Source organism: Anabrus simplex, chromosome 5 (assembly GCF_040414725.1).
Source record: "Anabrus simplex isolate iqAnaSimp1 chromosome 5, ASM4041472v1, whole genome shotgun sequence".
Lineage (NCBI taxonomy): Eukaryota > Metazoa > Arthropoda > Insecta > Orthoptera > Tettigoniidae > Anabrus > Anabrus simplex.
The window spans coordinates 393,502,592-393,520,822 of NC_090269.1; the positions used below are offsets into that span (position 1 = coordinate 393,502,592).

The window sequence follows — 18,231 nt, forward strand, 5'->3', positions numbered from 1 at the left end:
TGATTTGGAGATGGATCACTCACTTCAAAAAACTAACTACAGATGGTAGCTCAGTAGTATTGTCAGTATAGTGGAGAGAGCCTCATCAATATCTTTCTCTCCCAATGTTGGGATACAAATTGGCAACTCTAATGACTTCCTCAGTTTGTTTGTGTCTACCGCAACCGTGCCTCCAGATTGAACATTTCTAATGGTTAATTCATAAATTAATTCCTCCTTGTGCAAATAGTCGGGATGGAGGACTTCGCGAGGGCCGGGGAAATTTATTGTTCACATGAATGGTTTACCGATGAAAGGGATGAAATATTAGGGATAAAATTAGTTTGTGATAATATGAAGGAGGTGGGAATTATGGGAACATATAGGCCTGAAAGAGAGGAAAGAGACATGGAAATATTTGAGAAAATAATAGATTATACTCATAAAAACAATAATAATGATATGGTAATAATTGGGGGAGATCTAAAATTGCCTGAAGTTCAATGGAATGGAGATGCAAGTGAAGCCCATGAACAGAAACTGGCAAATAAGTTAATTTGGGAGGGAGGATTTACACAAGTAGTACAAGTACCGACTCGTCTCAACAACTTGCTAGATGTATTCTTGGTTAAACCATGGGAAATTGTTGATAAAACTGAGGTAATTGAAGGAATAGGTGACCATAAGGCTGTAATAATGGATGTGTGACTTGTACCAAAAATGCTTAATAAGAGGGTCACACAAGACAAGAAATTATACAGAAAAACCAAACTTGATGAATTTGGGACTTACCTTAAATCACAATTCAGTTGTTGGATACGTGAAGGGAGTAATGTGGATACACTTTGGGCTAAATTTAAAGGAATCATTTGGGAAGGAGAGAAGAGATTTGTACCTGTTAAGAAGGGTAAAATGACCTCAGACCCTGTTTATTATACAAGGGAAATAAGTAAATTAAAAAGAAAATGTAGAATAGTAAACAGGAAAATCAAAGAGGGTAGGGAGAATAGAGAAACTAGAAAACAGCTAATGAGGGAACTGAATGGAGTGAAAAAGGAAGCAAAAGAGAAATAAATGAATGGCATACTTCAAGAGGGTAATGACCACAAAGGGAAATGGAAAAAGATGTATTCATATATTAGGAATCAGAAAGGAAAAGGAATCCAAATTCCTACAATGGTGGGAGAAGGGGGTGAACACTATTCAACATATACTGAGAAAGCAAATCTATTTAGTAGGGAATTCAGAGATTCAGTAGAAGATTGTCAGGAGTTGGAAACAGTAACAGAAGATAGAGAGGGAGAGACACATAGGGAAACAAGAAGCTTCTCCATCACAAATGAAGATATTTCCAGAGAAATCCAACTGCTTCAGCAAGGAAAAGCAGCAGGAAGAGATCAAATTACAGGAGAGGTATTAAAGACAGTGGGGTGGTACATAGTGCCTTATTTAAAATTTCTCTTTGACTATGTCATAAATAATAGTGTAATACCAAAAGAATGGAAGGAATCTATAATAATACCAATTTATAAAGGAAAGGGTGATAAAAGGAAACCAGAGAACTACAGACCAATCAGCCTGACCAGTATAATTTTTAAAATACTGGAGAGTTTAATAGAAAAGTACATCAGAGGGATATGTGATGATAAAAATTGGTTCATGAGGAGCCAGTATGGATTTAGAAAGAAATTTTCTTGTGAGGCACAACTGGTGGGATTTCAGCAGGACATATCAGATCAGTTGGATTCAGGAGGCCAGTTAGATTGCATAGCCATAGAACTTTCCAAAGCCTTTGATAGAGTGGAACATGGAATATAATTAAAGAAATTGGAGGGAATAGGATTGGATGTAAGGGTTATACATTGGATAAGAACATTTCTAAATTCAAGGGTTCAAAAAGTCAAAGTAGGAAATAATATATCACAGGTAGAGAAAGTTTGGAAGGGAATCGCACAGGGTAGCATAATCGGTCCGTTACTTTTCTTAATAAACACAAATGATTTAGGGAACAATATAACATCAAAAATAAGATTGTATGCAGATGATATAATTGTTTATAGGGAAATAAATAACATTGAGGATTGTTCAGAATTACAAAGGGACCTTGAATGTATCCTACAGTGGGCTGAAGAAAATAATATGAAGGTTAATGGAGATAAATCAACTGTTACAACATTTACAAACAGGAGCTTTAAAACTGAATTTGAATATACTTTGGATGAGGTAGTTATCCCAAAAGATGGCAAGTGAAAATACTTACAGTAGGTGTGAGATTTGAAAGTAATTTGCACTGGAAGGGTCATGTTGATGATATTGTTGGGGAAGCATACAGATCGTTACATGTCATAATGAGGCTACTTAAAGGATGCAACAAAGAATTAAAAGAAAAAAGTTATTTAAGTATGATTCGTCCATTATTGGAATATGCAAACAGTGTTTGGGATCCTCACCAAGAATACCTAATAAAAGAAATAGATAGTGTGCAGAGGAAAGCAGCAAGATTTGTAACAGGGGATTTCAGGAGAAACAGTAGTGTATCAGAAATGTTAGAGGAACTTGGGTGGGAGAAAACTAGACTTCTAGGATTATATAGAGCCTATACAGGAGAATAAGCACGGGGAGAAATCCGTGAGAGGCTTCAGTTGGAAAATAATTATATTGGCAGAACTGACCACAAGTATAAAATTAGAAGGAATTTTAGCAGAAGCGACTGGGGTAAATTTTGATTCATTGGGAAGGGCGTGAAGGAGTGGAACAGTTTACCAGGGGTAGTGTTTGATCTTTTTCCAAAATCTATACAGGTATTCAAGAAGAGAATAAACAGCAACAGGGAAAATAAATGAAATGTTAGAGGGCATTCGACCAGTGCAGGCTATTGTAAATAAAAAATGTGTGTTAAAAGAATTAATTCCATCCCATGGTCCATGGAGTTTGGACAGCCAAAGTAGGGGACTGCCTGTAGGGGTGAAGTACAGTGGGAACTTCGAGGGCCCTGGGACCGTTACGGTAGCTGTGAAGGCCCTTCAGGAACTCTGAAAAGTGGTGGCAAAAGGGGGCTCTGGTTAAGACGCAGCAGGTCGTTATGCTACTTAGGTTCCAAAATGGGTAAAAAAAAAGTAAATAAATGCAATGTAAATTTTAACCTTATACCAGTTGTATAGTATTATTTGAAGTGATTCCACATACTGTATATGAGTTGACTATGTTTGTAAGTATAGGAGATATTATAAGTAGAATTTTGTAAACAATATAAATTTATTAAGGATGATCTGTTTGTTTAATAGAAAAAATTGTTAGCATAAAATGTATATTATCGTATTTTAGAAAAAATAATTTCTTCTATTGTTAATTTAAAATTTAGTGCTTGACAATAATGTATTTTAGTGTACCATTTGCCACCGAGGTAGACACCTCATTTGCAAATAAAGAGATTTTGATTTGATTTGATGACAAAAACTTGACAAATTTAGAAAAAAAAGGAAAATTCCAGCAACTGAGAAAATTTTTACAGTTCAAATTAAATTCAAAGTTTAGCCGTCAAAAGGGGCTTAAATGAGACCCATTCAACCACGCTCTGCTACCACTTGTTACGGGTTTATCCATTGAATACAGACGTGAAAGAAGGTGTGGGCTGGAATGGGTCTAACTACCAAGCCGAGATATTGATTAAAATTGCATTAAAGGTTATATTTTCGAAATTATCAAAACATAACAATTTTGACATAGAATTTGAACATCCAACAAATAACAACAAGTTAACAAATCAGGTACAAGACCAGGAAAGCCAAGATTTAGATACACTTTAACGATCTGGGCTTCAAGCCCCACTTTTTACCATTTCTGAGCTCTCAGCTCACAACCACATATTACCAAAAGGCAGAAATCCCCTCATTTCATGGAGTTCTTGCTCCCACCTAGCACTGTCCGGCCTCCGAGAGGCACATATCTAAGTACAAGAAAGAGCTGACCCGCTCTCAATTTTTCCAGCCTATTAAAGGCAATACCAGACTTCTACACAAAATTGCCATCAAGGCACAGCTTACATCAAATGAAACGGGGGTATCTTTTACCCAACCTACTGGGCTTTAGTAGAAAAATAACAGGTTAAGTTACTGGCCCCAAAATGCAAAATGAATGGAGGCGGGAATTTGCACTCCTACAAGAAACTTCTTAAAACCTAAGAGGCGTGAGGCCGATGAAGCAGGGGCGACAAATGCACGTCGCTGTGCCCGATGACGTTGGGTTAACAGTGGCACCCATGTACGGCGCCGGCTCCCATACCCCATAGAACCCATGTTCCTACGGATTGTCCACTGGCAGACGTGTCTAGCACAGCCTGTGTTGAATTCAGTCGTGATTTGTTGCACGGTTGCCCGTCTGTCACTATTGAAAATCCGTTTCAGATATCGCTGGTCACGGTTATCGTGGGTGGCTGAACGGCCGGTCGTTTGTCTGTTGTGGACGGTGACACCCGCATTCAGCCATTCATGATTCACCCTTGACACGGTTGATCGTGTGAAGCCGAATTCCCGCACCATTTCCGAAATCGCACTTCCCATCCGTCGGGCACCGACCACCTTACCCAGTTCGGACGGTGTCAGCTCACGACGACGTTCCGTGTTACACTTGTCAATGCACAGCTACTGCTCACAAGGTCTCCTATGCAACTGCCGCTAGCACAGGGGGCGTGTGTTACGCAGACGTCACGCCTGCGCATCAGTGCTTCTCTGTCCCATGATATTTGCTCAGTCAGTGTAATTTGGTATTTGGAATCTCGTAATAATAACAAGTAAAGAACTCCTGTGGGACAAAATTCGATTAATAATTTAAATATCTGGAGAACACTAATTAACTTACACATCATCAGCGAAGAGCTCGCTGGCGGGGAGGTTGTTGAAGCTGTAGCAGACACCTTCATCAGTGATGGTCAGGGTGAAGACCACCTCGCAGTTAATTGCAGCGCCTCTCCATATGCATATTGAAATCATCTCCTGCGGGGGTAAGGTGATCTACAAGGAGCACACAGGTTACTCCAATACATGAGCACATGAAAAACCATTTTGCATAAAGCAGTACAAGGACAAGACATATTAAGTTTGTATACATAGTGTGTCAAATCTACCGCAAAATTAGTTTAGTATCTCATGCTCGCAAAACTTTAACGTGTATTACTTACAAAAGAATGGAGTGACAAGTTAAAGCTGAGTTTGGAGAAGATAAGTTTGGCTTCAGAAGAAAAGTAGAAATAGGTTGTTCAAGTTGTTGGAACTAGGAAGGACAAGCCTACGTAGATGATATTTGTAGACAGGAAATAATTCCCCAGTGAGGACCAGCTTGTCATGTGGTAATCCTACAAGCTGATCCTCACTGAGGTAATACTTCCCGTGTATGCTATATCATGTTGTAATCCTACAAGCTGATCCTCACTGGGGAAATACTTCCTGTATATGCTATATCATGCTGTAATCCTACCAGCTGATCCGCACTGGGGAAATACACTGACTGAGCAAATGTCATGGGATAGCGGAGCACTGATGCGCAGGTGTGTTTTCTGCGCACCACACATCCTCTGTGCCAGCGGCCAGCAGTGGCTGTGCATGTGACAGGTGTAAGATGGAACGTCGTCGTGTGCTGACACCGATCGAACGGGGTATGGTGGTCGGTGCCCGACAGATGGGAAGTGCGATTTCTGAAGGGGTGCGGGAATTCGACCTCACGCGATCAACCGTGTCCAGGGTGTATCGTGGATGGTTGAATGCGGGTGTCACCGTCCACAACAAACGAACGACCGGCCGTCCAGCCACCCTCAATGACTGTGACTGGCGACTCCTGAGACGGATTTTCAAGAGTGACAGACGGGCAACTGTGCAACAAATCACGGTTCAATTCAACACAGGCCGTGCTAGACACGTCCCCCAGGGGACAATCCTTAGGAACATGGGTTCTATGGGGTATGGAAGCCGGCGCCGCACACGGGTGGCACTGTTAACCTAACGTCATCGGGCACAACGACGCGCATTTGTCGCAAGTCACCAGGGATTGACACTGGAACAAATGCGTAACGTGATATGTTCGGACGAATCACGATTTCAACTGCACCATGCCGATGGGAGGCACCGTGTTTGGCGCAGACCACATGAAGCGATGGATCCCGCCTGCCTCGAAGGTGTGGTCCAGGGCGCTGGTGCCTCTGTTATGGTGTGGGGTGCATTTTACTGGTATGGAATGGGCCCCCTAGTCGTTCTGAAACAGACTTTGAATGGTACGCGGTATGTTGAGCTTCTCGGAGACCACCTCCACCCATTTTTGGCCTTCCAGCGCCCAGACGGTTCTGCGGTGTTTAAGATGATAACGCGCCGCCACATCGCTCCCACGTCGCCCGGGAATGGTTCCAGGAACATGCAGCGGAGGTCCAACGACTGCCATGGCCACCCAGGAATCCCGATATTAACCCTATCGAGCATATCTGGAATGTCCTGGAACGCAGGCTCCGTGCCATGGATCCTGCACCCACGAACAGACCAGCATTGGCGGCCGCTCTGCAAACGATTTGGTGTCAGCTGCGTCCAGAGGACTACCAGGGACTTGTCGACTCACTTCCACGGCATCTCACTGCAGTTCGCAGGGCCAGAGGAGGCCCCACACGCTATAAGGTGACTATCCCATGACATTTGCTAAGTCAGTTTACTTCCTGTGTATGCTATATCATGCTGTGATCCTGGAAGCTGATCCTCACTGAGGTAAAATACTTCCTGTATATGCTCTATCGTGCGGCAGTCCTACAAACTGATCCTCAATGGGTTAATACTTCCTAAACCCGAACTCACAACGCATCCGCGTGTGATGCTCGAATTTCTGCGTTTGGCACGGTACCCGAACGATTTGAAAGACGTATTCTACATTCTGACAATAATTCTTTGGTGGTGATTCTTTGAATGTGGAAGCTACAATTCTTCTTATTTCTCGTGACTGGTGATGTGATCATCGCCAGAGGAACTTCAGTTTCGCGTGGAAATCTCGCCACCGGGATGCAATTTTCATCTGAAGACACCACTCTGTATTGGCTGGAATTCAAAAGGTGGAAACACCGAGCGAGTTGACCATGCGGTTAGTGTCACGCACTTGTGAGGTTACATTCTGGAGATAGTGGGTTCGAATCCCGCTGTCGGCAGCCCTGAAAATGGTTTTCCGTGGTTTCTCATTTTCACACCAGGCAAATGCTGGAGCTGTACCTTAACTAAAGCCACGGTCACTTTCATCCCACTCCTAGCCCTTTTCTATCCCATCATCGCCATAAGACTCATCTGTGTCGATGCGACGTAAAGTGGATTGTAAAGAAAAAGAGTAGCTGCCTCGATGGAAAGCCAGTAGAATTCGTCAGTCGGCTATCACACTCCCTAGAACTGTAATAAGTAAATCCAATTAACTGTCAAGGAAGAAATCATGAATTTGGACCTGTATTCTGTAGACATCTCGAATGTGTATTTCTTTCCTTGTGTCACGTGGTATGAGAGATTTAGCATATATCTTTTTGACAGGAATACTTTATCATAGATTTAAAGAAATGAAACTTACATTTAGGAAGTGCTCAAATATTCCTCCGTCCACAGTTCCATTTAAGAAGGGAAGATCATACATCTTCGTTTCGCAGAGCAGGTGTGTGTAGTACAATTTCTTTGATCTGAAACGTAATAAAAGAACATCTGATTAAACTGCACGTTAAGAAACGAGTGAAACTCAACAAGTCAATAATTTACACATGACCGAGCTCGATAGCTGCAGTCGCTTGAGTGCGGCCAGTATCCAGTATTCGGGAGATAGTAGGTTCGAACCCCACTGTCGGCAGCCCTGAAAATGGTTTTCCGTGGTTTCTCATTTTCACACCAGGCAAATGCTGGAGCTGTACCTTAACACGTTCAGTACCTGCTTCTGAGCGGGACACTTGAATGCCTGGACCAGCCATTTTCATGCCCGGCCCTCTTGATGTGCATCACTTAATACAATTTAAAATTACTCCTAACCTACAAATGTTAGAAAAATGATACTTTGTGCTTACCTCTAGCAAATATTTAGGGTGTGATATCTGGTGTCACAGGTTTCAAAATACGTCTAATTTTATACAGCCTATCTGTATTTTCGGCATAATGATTACTGTCACCGAAGTGAAGAAATGAAAGAATATGAAGGAAGCGTATTCGGAACATTGTTTTAGAAAATATCGGAGTATGAAAAACAGGATCTTCGGTCCAGTACATTTTTATATCAGGATTTTGGACTAATCGGTTTCCACGATTGCATGATCGAATTCTTTGTGAAAGGCCGGGGCGCCGCACTTACCACTTATCTCGCGTATAGATTGGTCTGCTCATACACATACTGATAAAATTCGTCATTCACGAAAATACTCACGTAACTCAAAATATCCTGCTTATTTTCTATTTGAAAGTTTATACCTGAATTCTCTGTAAATGGTGGAACGGGTGGACAATAACTAGGATGATATTTATCAGCACATTCCTCTATAGGCCTATCGGATTCGGGAATCGGAATTTCCTCGTCACTCTCACTTTCACTGTCTGAGTCTATTTCAGGAATAAGCTCATCACCAGAATAATCATTGTGAACAATATCTAAGAATTAATCTTCCGTAAGAAACTGTGTTTTATAAGCCATTATACTACACTCGGTAAGAACGACACGCACTGCATTGGAATCTGAAGTACCGACTTGACGCGCGAGAAAGTGCTGAGATATTCCCGCTAAAACTGCTAAGATAAACATGAGCCCACTCAGCGCGAGGGTTATCTCAAAAAGATCAACCAACTTCCTGCTACAACCAGCAATGCTGACTAAGGTGTAGGAATGCATAGATGACGAATATAAACAGCATTGCTTCACGCGGAACATTAAACGTCTTACGCCGTCCGCGGCCCGCAGCATAGGAGCAAGCTTAAACGTCTTTCGCCGTCCACGGTCCGCAATGAGTTAATTAAGGCCACGGCCGCTTCCTTCCCACTCCTAGCCCTTTCCTGTCCCATCGTCGCCGTAAGACCTATCTGTGTCGGTGCGACGTAAAACAACTAGCAAAATAAAAGTTCACACATGAAGAAATGTTTTGCATCAGTTTGATTGCTGAGGTACTAGGTTGCTGACGACCCTACTGAAAGACTGGGAGGTTCACACTATACTCCGTTTCTGTAACGCATAACATGATTGCTTTGAAGAATACCTATGAAACCACGATACATTTGGCATCATTTCAGACAACTTCCGAATACCGTTTCGAGAGTGGTTTGGAAGAAGTATGTTTCAAAGGTGACTGTGTTCAGTTCGCTTTCGTTCGATGTGCTCACTGTAAGAATGTTTATGTCTAGACCACGGATTACTTATCGACCTTCATATCTACTGCACTTAAACTGCCATGGGTGCGTAATGTATTTTATTTCCAGTATTTAAGCGTCACTGGATGCATTTGCTCGCACACCTACGATATTCAGCAGCGTTTGGACTAATCTGCACCATGATCCAGTCTTTATGTGTACTGTACTCATTGTCTAGATTTGGCAGCTCGTAGCTCCTACGTTTCTTGCCCATAGCAGCTGCAATTTGCACAGTACGCATATTTTGATATTGTTTATTCAACGCACTATGTACAGCAGTTGGGTATCCTTCCTTGTTAAAGGTAGATTATGACTTCTTGCTGATGACACCAATGAATTCTAGGACATTCAAAAACTTAAACAAGATATGCAGGCGGCATGGTGCAAATTTAGTTGAAATATAGTTCTGTAAAAAGCGATTTACAATTAATCTGACAAAACCAATTCTATTTCATTAACCTAAAATTAATTCATTTACAATTGAAATTTTTGGACAGTTCATACCTAGAGCGAATGCTACTAAATTTCTTGGGCTAATTTTAGATGAATCACTAACGTGGAATTACCATGTCGAATCGATCTGCGACAAACTGATCCTGGCTATCGGCATTCTAAACAGACTGAAGTACAAAGTTTCTCGTGATTTATTGAAAGGTGTTTTCCAAGCAATAATTGAAAGCCATATTACTATTTTATGATCCATATATTGCGCCCTGATGGGGGTGTGATAAGCGTCATGCATTTATAATTATGATGAATTATTGAGGAATATATATTTCATATTCAGAATAAATAGTATCTTACTGTACATACAGTAAGGGCAGGCCAGGCCGAGATGGCAGGTTTCACCATACCACAGACCGTTGTCTCCATTGAGATTAACAAAAACAATGAACAGCAGAATTATAATTCTCAGAAATCGTGACGAGGGCGAAAGAGAAAGGCACGAGTTGTTGACTAGTTGCGGAAGGTTTTCATAGCCCCGAGCAGAATAGGTAGTGACAAGAGCGCAGAGAGCCGGGTGCAAATTTCTGAGAAATGATTGGCGGGGTATCTCCATGTAACTAGCGGGAGTTGAACGCGGGGTTGGCACTGGAAGAAAAAAATATGAGCCTTCCCGGTCACGTGGTTTAGGTGGACTAATGGAAAAATTCACTTGACCAAAGCAAGGCGACAACTTCGTATTGTAAGAAGCACTAGCGAGGCTAACTCCGTGGATTAAACTGATAGAAGGAAGTGAATTATCAATTCAGAATAAAGTGGAATTTAGGAGCCTTACTATATCATAAAACTTATAAAAAGTTAATAATTGCGGGAGATTGCATGGTGTAATTCTGAGAATTCATGGACGCTATTCGTTGATTGGCTGAAGGCAAAGGAAGCCACAAAAGAGCGCGAAATCCCAAGCCGGGATACGGCAGCTAAATTCGCGAATGTATCCATTACCAGCGAACGATAATAGTTGAGAATTGGTATAGAGCCTTTGAGAACATAATTACATCACTGGATCACATATTTAAGCCACGGGCCGAACCGCAAAGTGTCGTATGAAGATATCGGGACTGCGCGTCCCAAGATGAACTCCGGTGAACTCGGAAGAGAGGGGATACAAGTATAAATATGAGGTCGTGGACAAGGACTGACAACTACTTTTGACAAAGCGTTCGAGCGGTCACCACGCCAGGGGTGCGTGACAACCTCTGATATTTGTTCGAGCCGTGATTACGCCAGGGGTGCGATTGTGTACTTACTCGTGGAGTAGGGTTCGAAGTATTATATTGTTACATAGTACAGTGATTCATGACGTGATGTAGCTCATATTACAGTCTTGAGCAGTCTACTAGTATGAAGTGTTTCAAATAGACAGGACTCAGTAAAGCATAACTTACGGAGTGTGAGATTCTACCAACAGATTAGGAAGTGCGTTACATGAGAACGGTCACGAGTGTTTATGTCACCTAGTAAACAGTCGATTCTAAACTGATACCTGGTCAGCTACACGAACGTGAGACGGGAAATTCAAGTGCGCGCACGGGCCGTTGTAAAGGGAATCCCGAGGTATCACATGTTCCTAGTGTCCGGGAAAGGAATGAAGAATGTATATCTACATTAAGTGGGCTAGATACAAGGCCGAGAGTGTAAAATTTGTGAGTAGAACTTAGGGTGGAAATTATTCCAAAGTGCAACAGTTATTTTATTTGTTTTTATTCAAAATGTGTAAAGTTGAAAAGGGTCAAGGATTAATTCTTCAAGCTGGCATGAATACCAGTGGAATGCAGGGCTAAAGACTGGACGGGGCCTGTGCTTCTTGTCCGGTTTTAGCAGACTACAATGGCAGAGATGAGTAACCTTTTAAAATATTTGTAGATTGCTATCGTTAGGGGGAGGAAATCATATTATTTTATCATGGTAACTTGATTGTGAAACGAGCCGTTTCCGGCTCGTATAAATTCAAAGATAGATAGACAAAGGGACAAATTAATATGTACATGATTAGATCGAGCACTCATCATAATTTTGATTATTAAATAGAGTATAGTAGGGTTGAGTTGTTCATTCAAGTGCTTGAGTTGTTTGATATGATAAGGAGCACGTTTCACGTACAGATAATGTTAATATTCATTCAGAAGTGCTTCCAAAGTGTTTTTCCGTTATCGGAACCTTTATAGATATTAAGGCATGTTGTTAAGATAATCCAGAGGTAGTATTGCCAAGTGATTTAAATTGTTGTGGGACGGAATGAAGTCCATTGATTTGTTTGTAAATATCGCGAAGTTCGCCAGTGGACAAAATAATAATAATAATCTGTACAAGTGTCGAAGTAGTACATTAAAATTTGGTAATGTGTAAAGGCGTGTTTAATAATAATCTTTGAGAATAAAGGCACGGGCCTAGTTGGATAGAATGATTGCAAATTAAAGTAATTTAAATGTGGAGATCACATGTGCCGTGAATAATTAATTTGGGCATTGAATCCGATTTTAACACAAATTGTTGATTTAACGTTTTTGGACTCCATAATAATCATAAAATAATTTTGGTAGAAACGAGATAGGCATTTTGATAATATGGTCACGCTATGTTTGAAGCCCAGAGTGATATGAGCCACAAGTTGAGATTTGGAGTTTTGTGGGACAGAAATCCGGCCCGAAATGAAAGTGAATTATACTGATGTTGATGAAGAAATAGATGGATCTTAAGGCCCACATAGAGGTTGTATTTATATACCGGTGTATTGAGTGGCAGAATAGAGTCCACACACCGAGGGTTAATTAGTGAAAATGTTTTGAAGAGTTCCAATGGATAAATGGACTTCAAAATGGAAAAAGAAGGAATAATTTAACACTTGCAGAGATTGGAGGTATTTGCCCAACTGCGAGGTGTTAGGGGATTTGAGAATTGTCTTAGGAGCATATGGTCTCCATGAATTAACGACAGTACGAAAATAAGGTTGCGGGTTCGAACACTATTATGTCCCGACCGATGTGAATTCGGATCTTGGTGATTTCTGTTTGGGAGAGAACGTATGTGACTAAATTATAAAGATGGGGAATAAAAATAAAGATTCTCGAAAGAATAATAATACTATTAATAATAATAATAATATTCCAAGTAAATCATATCTGGATTGATTAGTGCCAAAATAAATCGAAATTGTAAAAGGGGTTATGCGTTAAACATATTAAGAGTGGACTACCGTGTAACAGGCGAAATTATTTTTTTTTAAATTAAAATTATAATAAATATATATAAAAAACTATTTTTGAAGAAGAATTTACTTTTTTTATATTTTGGACATAATAATGATGTTGGGAGTTGAAATGAAAAATTTGAGATTTTTAACTAATAATAATAATAATGAGAATATTTGAAGAAGGAGAAGAAGAATTATCAAAGAAGCTACTTTTATTTATTTCAGATGAAAATAAAAATCGCGAAAAGTTGAAATATTAGTCCGAGGATGATTACGGGTTACGATAATCATGATATCCACAAATAATAATAATAATAATAATAATAATAATAATAATAATAATAATAATAATAATAATAATAATAATATTTAATAAAATATTTTTTCAATTTTATTTATTTTTCTTATTATTTCGGATGCTGATGATGGATGATACTAGGGAAGTCAGCTGGCGAATTAACGTAATAATGTCAATTGGTTGTAAATAATAAGTTAAGTTAATATGTGTAAAATGAAGGCAAATCCCTACATCTGGACCATTAGGTTAGAGTCCCTTTGTCGCATTCCTTCAACTAACGATTAGCATATCTTGGTTAGGAACCCGGGGAGAGTTTGTAGTTTCCCGGGTTGGTCTCATCTAAATCAAAGTGGAGGCGATAATATGGTCCATCTGATACCTGATACCTTCAGATATCAACGGTTCCACCACCCAAATGGAAGGGTGGTCAAAAGTGACAAATATTATGTAATCATTTTTCAGGAATAATTTGCCAAATTACCGGCAAATCAAGGGTCAACAGATTTTGTTGTGTGTAAAAATTATCTTGTTTACTTAAATAAAATGCTCCTTTAGCATTTGCAAGGAAACAGTTCCAGGTTCTTGTTCTTGTAGAATAGTAAACCCTTGGTGACCGTTTAAATATCCGTCCCCATCCCTAGGATGGAGCCTTCATAATTTTCCCTTTGATCTGAATAGATATATAATTTGCGTGTTTTATGATGAGCCTTAAAGTTAAAGATTAGAGTGTCCCGTTCAACCCTGTAGTACTGATTGGATGGCGCCCTTACATTTAGTTTGAGATCTTATATCTCAAAATATTTTTTATTGTTTATGAGTTGCGATAGATTCGGACCGTAACACTCCCTGAGATAAATGTTGGTTGGGACTCAGGCTTTGAGCGGGTACAATATGGGCAATGAGAATGTTGCGTATCTTTTTACTATAGTTCTTATACTGTATCAAATGACACTGCAAATACTTCTAAATTACCTCTGTTAACTCCAATGAACAATTCTACAGGCTATTCAATGTTCTCTCGTGTGGGCTGATTGGCTCAGACGGTTAAGGCGCTGGCCTTCTGACCCCCACTTGACAGGTTCGATTCTCGCTAAATCCGGTAGACTTTGAAGATACTCAAATACGTTAGCCTCGGGTCCGTAGACTTACTGGCACGGAATGCTTCCATGATGGTAATACCACTCAAAGCTACTGCAGTGAGCAAGCAGTTGCGATCAACAATATTCAGAAGTCAGCTCCCGGACGAAATTGCCATTACACCGGTCTGTTTTGAGACCAACTTGCTGCACGGGACTGAAAGCCGGCTAGACTCAGGATATGTAACAGATATTAAAGTCGCGAGTGTAATTTCTGGCACAAACAGTTGGAAATAATGGCAGGAAGGTAGACAAAGGCTAAGTTAGGAACTAACTCGGTGGATGAAGTGGTACGTATAAATCGCCGCCTGTAGTAGGGCCATGTGAAGCAAATGAAATGTAACCTACGAGAATAATGGACTCGGCCATGGAGGGTAAGAGAAGAAGAGATAGACCATGGTGACCAATGGTTTAAAAATAAGAGGTGTGGAACTGAACGAAGTCATAGAACTAATAATAAAAATAATGTTATTGGCGTTACATTCCATTAACTACATTTCCGGTGTTCGGAGACACCGAGGTGCCGGAATTTAGTTCCGCAGGATATATTTCATTATTTTTTGTTTTACGTCGCACCGACACAGATAGGTCTTACGGCGACGATGGGATAAGAAAGGCCTAGGAGTGAGATTGAAGCGGCGGTGGCCTTAATTAAGGTACAGCCCCAGCATTTGCCTGGTGTGAATATGGAAAACCATGGAAAACCATCTTCAGGACTGCCGACAGTGGGGTTCGAACCCACTATGTCCCAGATGCAAGCTCACAGGTCCGCGCTGCTAACTGCACGGCCAACTCGCCCGGTATTCTTATTCTTATTAACAAATACATCGCAACTGGGAAATATTCCGGCGGCAATGATCAATTATTACAGTAATATGGTAATAAAGTAAAATTAAAACATAATAACTCAACAACTACTACTATAGCAAAAACAACAAGAGTACACGATGCAATTCCACGGAAAGAAAATATTACGTCATATACTACTAGTTTATTACTAGTTTAACATTCTAAATCCAGCTTCGCCATATACAAATTAACATGCAACTTAAGTATTTCCCGTGCTTAACACTACGGCTTACAGTACTTTAGGTTGAGTTTACTTCTAGCTTAACATTACAACATCGTCATATACAAATTCATACGTACCTTAAGTATTTCAAAACTTGATGTGCCAGTGAATCTACCGACACGAAGCTGACGTATTTGAGCAGCTCGAAATATCACAGGACTGAGCCAGGATCTAATCTGTCCAGTTGGCGTCGGAAGGCCAGCGCCTCAACCGTCTGAGCCACTCAGCCTGGCACAGAATTAGTAAAAGTTTCAATAAAATCTTCCATTACACAGTCCCCTCTTCGAACTGCTCATTCTATAATATGTTATTTTGTACCTCCCGTTGACAAGGTGTATGAAAATACTCACTCAAGCCGCATTGCTCTTTTTATTTGTAATTTCGAAATCTACTCCTTCACTTCAGTTTTTTCAGTAGCAGTGTATATGTCCGCCTCTGTGTTGTAGTGGTTAGCGTGATTAGCTGCCACCCCGGAGGTCCGGGTTCGATTCCCGGCTCTGTCACGAAATTTGAAAAGTGGTAAGAGGGCTGGAGCGGGGTCCACTGAGCCGCGGGAGGTCAAATGAGTAGAGATGGGTTCGATTCCCGCCTCAACAATCCTGGAAGTAGTTTTCCGTGGTTTCCCACTTCTCCTCCAGGCAAATGCCGGGATGGTACATAATGTAAGGCCACGGCCGCTTCCTTCCCTGTTCCTCGTCCATCCCTTGCAATCTTCCCAACCCCCCTCGCTGAGTCCGGGGGAAAACCAACCCTGGAGTGAAAACAGATTAAGTAAGTAAGTAAGCAGTGCATATAGTGCAATAGTAATTGTTGTATTAGTGTTCTCTTTTTCTATCTGTTTACCCTCCACCTCTACCGCCTCAAGGGCAGTGTCCTGGAGCTTCAGACAGACAAGCAGATCTGTTCAAACCATTTTCTAAGAAGCCTCGAAAGTTAGATTCTAGATTGTAAACTGAACATTCCATTTGCTGTAAAACTGTTGACCTTGATCATGTTGTTCTCCTTGTATATTTTAATGTAAGATTTTGTAGTGTGCTACAATCTGAATAACAACATAATTCACTTGTATCAGTGACCTTACAATGACAAGTCTGGCATGCGCGCACCACACATGCACAAGCCCCTCCTTGTGTTCTATCATCATTTTATAACTACTGTATAACCCTTCACCATCCGCTTATCCTGCCTACGCTACTGTACTAGTCATAACCTCTTTCAATGAATCTTGCGAACAGCGGAAAGTTTCTAGTGTTCTTAACGGAGCGGAGGTGCACTTTCATTCGGAGCTTTGAATTCAGGAGGAAAAATTGGGGCAAATATTCGTTTACAGGAAGAGGAGTTAGGGATTGGAATAATTTACCACGCGAGATGTTCAATGTCCGTCTCTGTGGTGTGGTGGTTACTGTAATTAGCTGCCACCCCGGAGGCCCGGGTTCGATTCCGTGCTCTGCCACAAAATTTGAAAAGTGGTACGATGGCTGGAACGGGGTCCACTCAGCCTCGGGAGGTCAACCGAGTAGAGGTGGGTTCGATTCCCGCCTCAGCCATCCTGGAAGTGGTTTTCCGTGGTTTCCCAATTCTCCTCCAGGCTAATAGCGGGATGGTAACTAACTTAAGGCCACGACCGCTCCCTTTCCTCTTCCTTGTCTATCCTTTGCAATCTTCCCATCCCCCGTAAGGTCCCTGTTCAGCATAGCAATTCAGGCCGTCTGGGTGAGGTATTGCTCATCCTTTATGTTGTGTCCCCGACCCAGAGTCTGAAGCTTCAGGACACTGCCGTTGAGGCGGTAGAGGTGGGATCCCTCGCAGAGTCCGAGGGAAAACCCGGCCCTGGAGGGTAAACAGATAAAGAAGAAGAAGAAGATATTTTCTATAAATTTCCAAATTATTTTGCAATTATTGAAGAAATGACTAGTTAAAAAACAGATAGGGAATCTACCATCTGGGCGACTGCCCTGAATGCACATTAGCGGTGACAGATTGATTCCAATTCCATTCTGCCATGTTTTACAGCGCAGCACTTATACACTTGAACTTCTCCGTCACCTCGAAACTAATCATCCTATATATTCGGTCGCATATTTTGCGTTTTCTAGCGGCGAGGATAGGAATTGTGCCGGTTGCCGATGTCTGTCGCCCTCCTCTGGAGCAATGATAAATGACTGACATATAAAATGAAATGATATTGGAGTGTTGCTGGAATATAGGATGTCAGGGGAAACCGGAGGCCCCACAGAAAAACCTGTCGCCCCTCCGCTTTGTCTAACACAAATCTCAATCAATCAATCAATCAATCAATCAATCAATCAATCAATCAATCAATCAATCAATCAATCAATCAATCAATCAATCAATCAATCAATCAATCAATCAATCAATCAATCAATCAATCAATCAATCAATCAATCAATCAATCAATCAATCAATCAATCAATCAATCAATCAATCAATCAATCAATCAATCAATCAATCAATCAATCAATCAATCAATCAATCAATCAATCAATCAATCAATCAATCAATCAATCAATCTGCATTTAGGGCAGTCGCCCAGGTGGCAGATACCCTATCTGTTGTTTTCCTAGCCTTTTCTTAAATGATCGCAAAGAAATTGAAAAATTATTGAACATCTCCCTTGGTAAGATTCCAATCCCTAACTCCCCTGTCTATAA

At 40.9% G+C, this 18,231-nt stretch overlaps 1 protein-coding gene across 1 annotated transcript in view; it reads right to left on the reverse strand.

Annotated features, from left to right (window-relative positions):
• The window catches only part of LOC136874564 (pickpocket protein 28), a 343,119-nt gene that overhangs the window by 198,664 nt on the left and 126,224 nt on the right, over window positions 1-18,231 (reverse strand). Inside the window, exons 4-5 of the mRNA XM_067148201.2 lie at window positions 7,555-7,660; window positions 4,837-4,988 (exon numbers count right to left, since the gene is read on the reverse strand). Coding sequence (XP_067004302.2) covers window positions 4,837-4,988; window positions 7,555-7,660 — 258 coding nt within the window. The remainder of the gene's footprint in view (window positions 1-4,836; window positions 4,989-7,554; window positions 7,661-18,231) is intronic.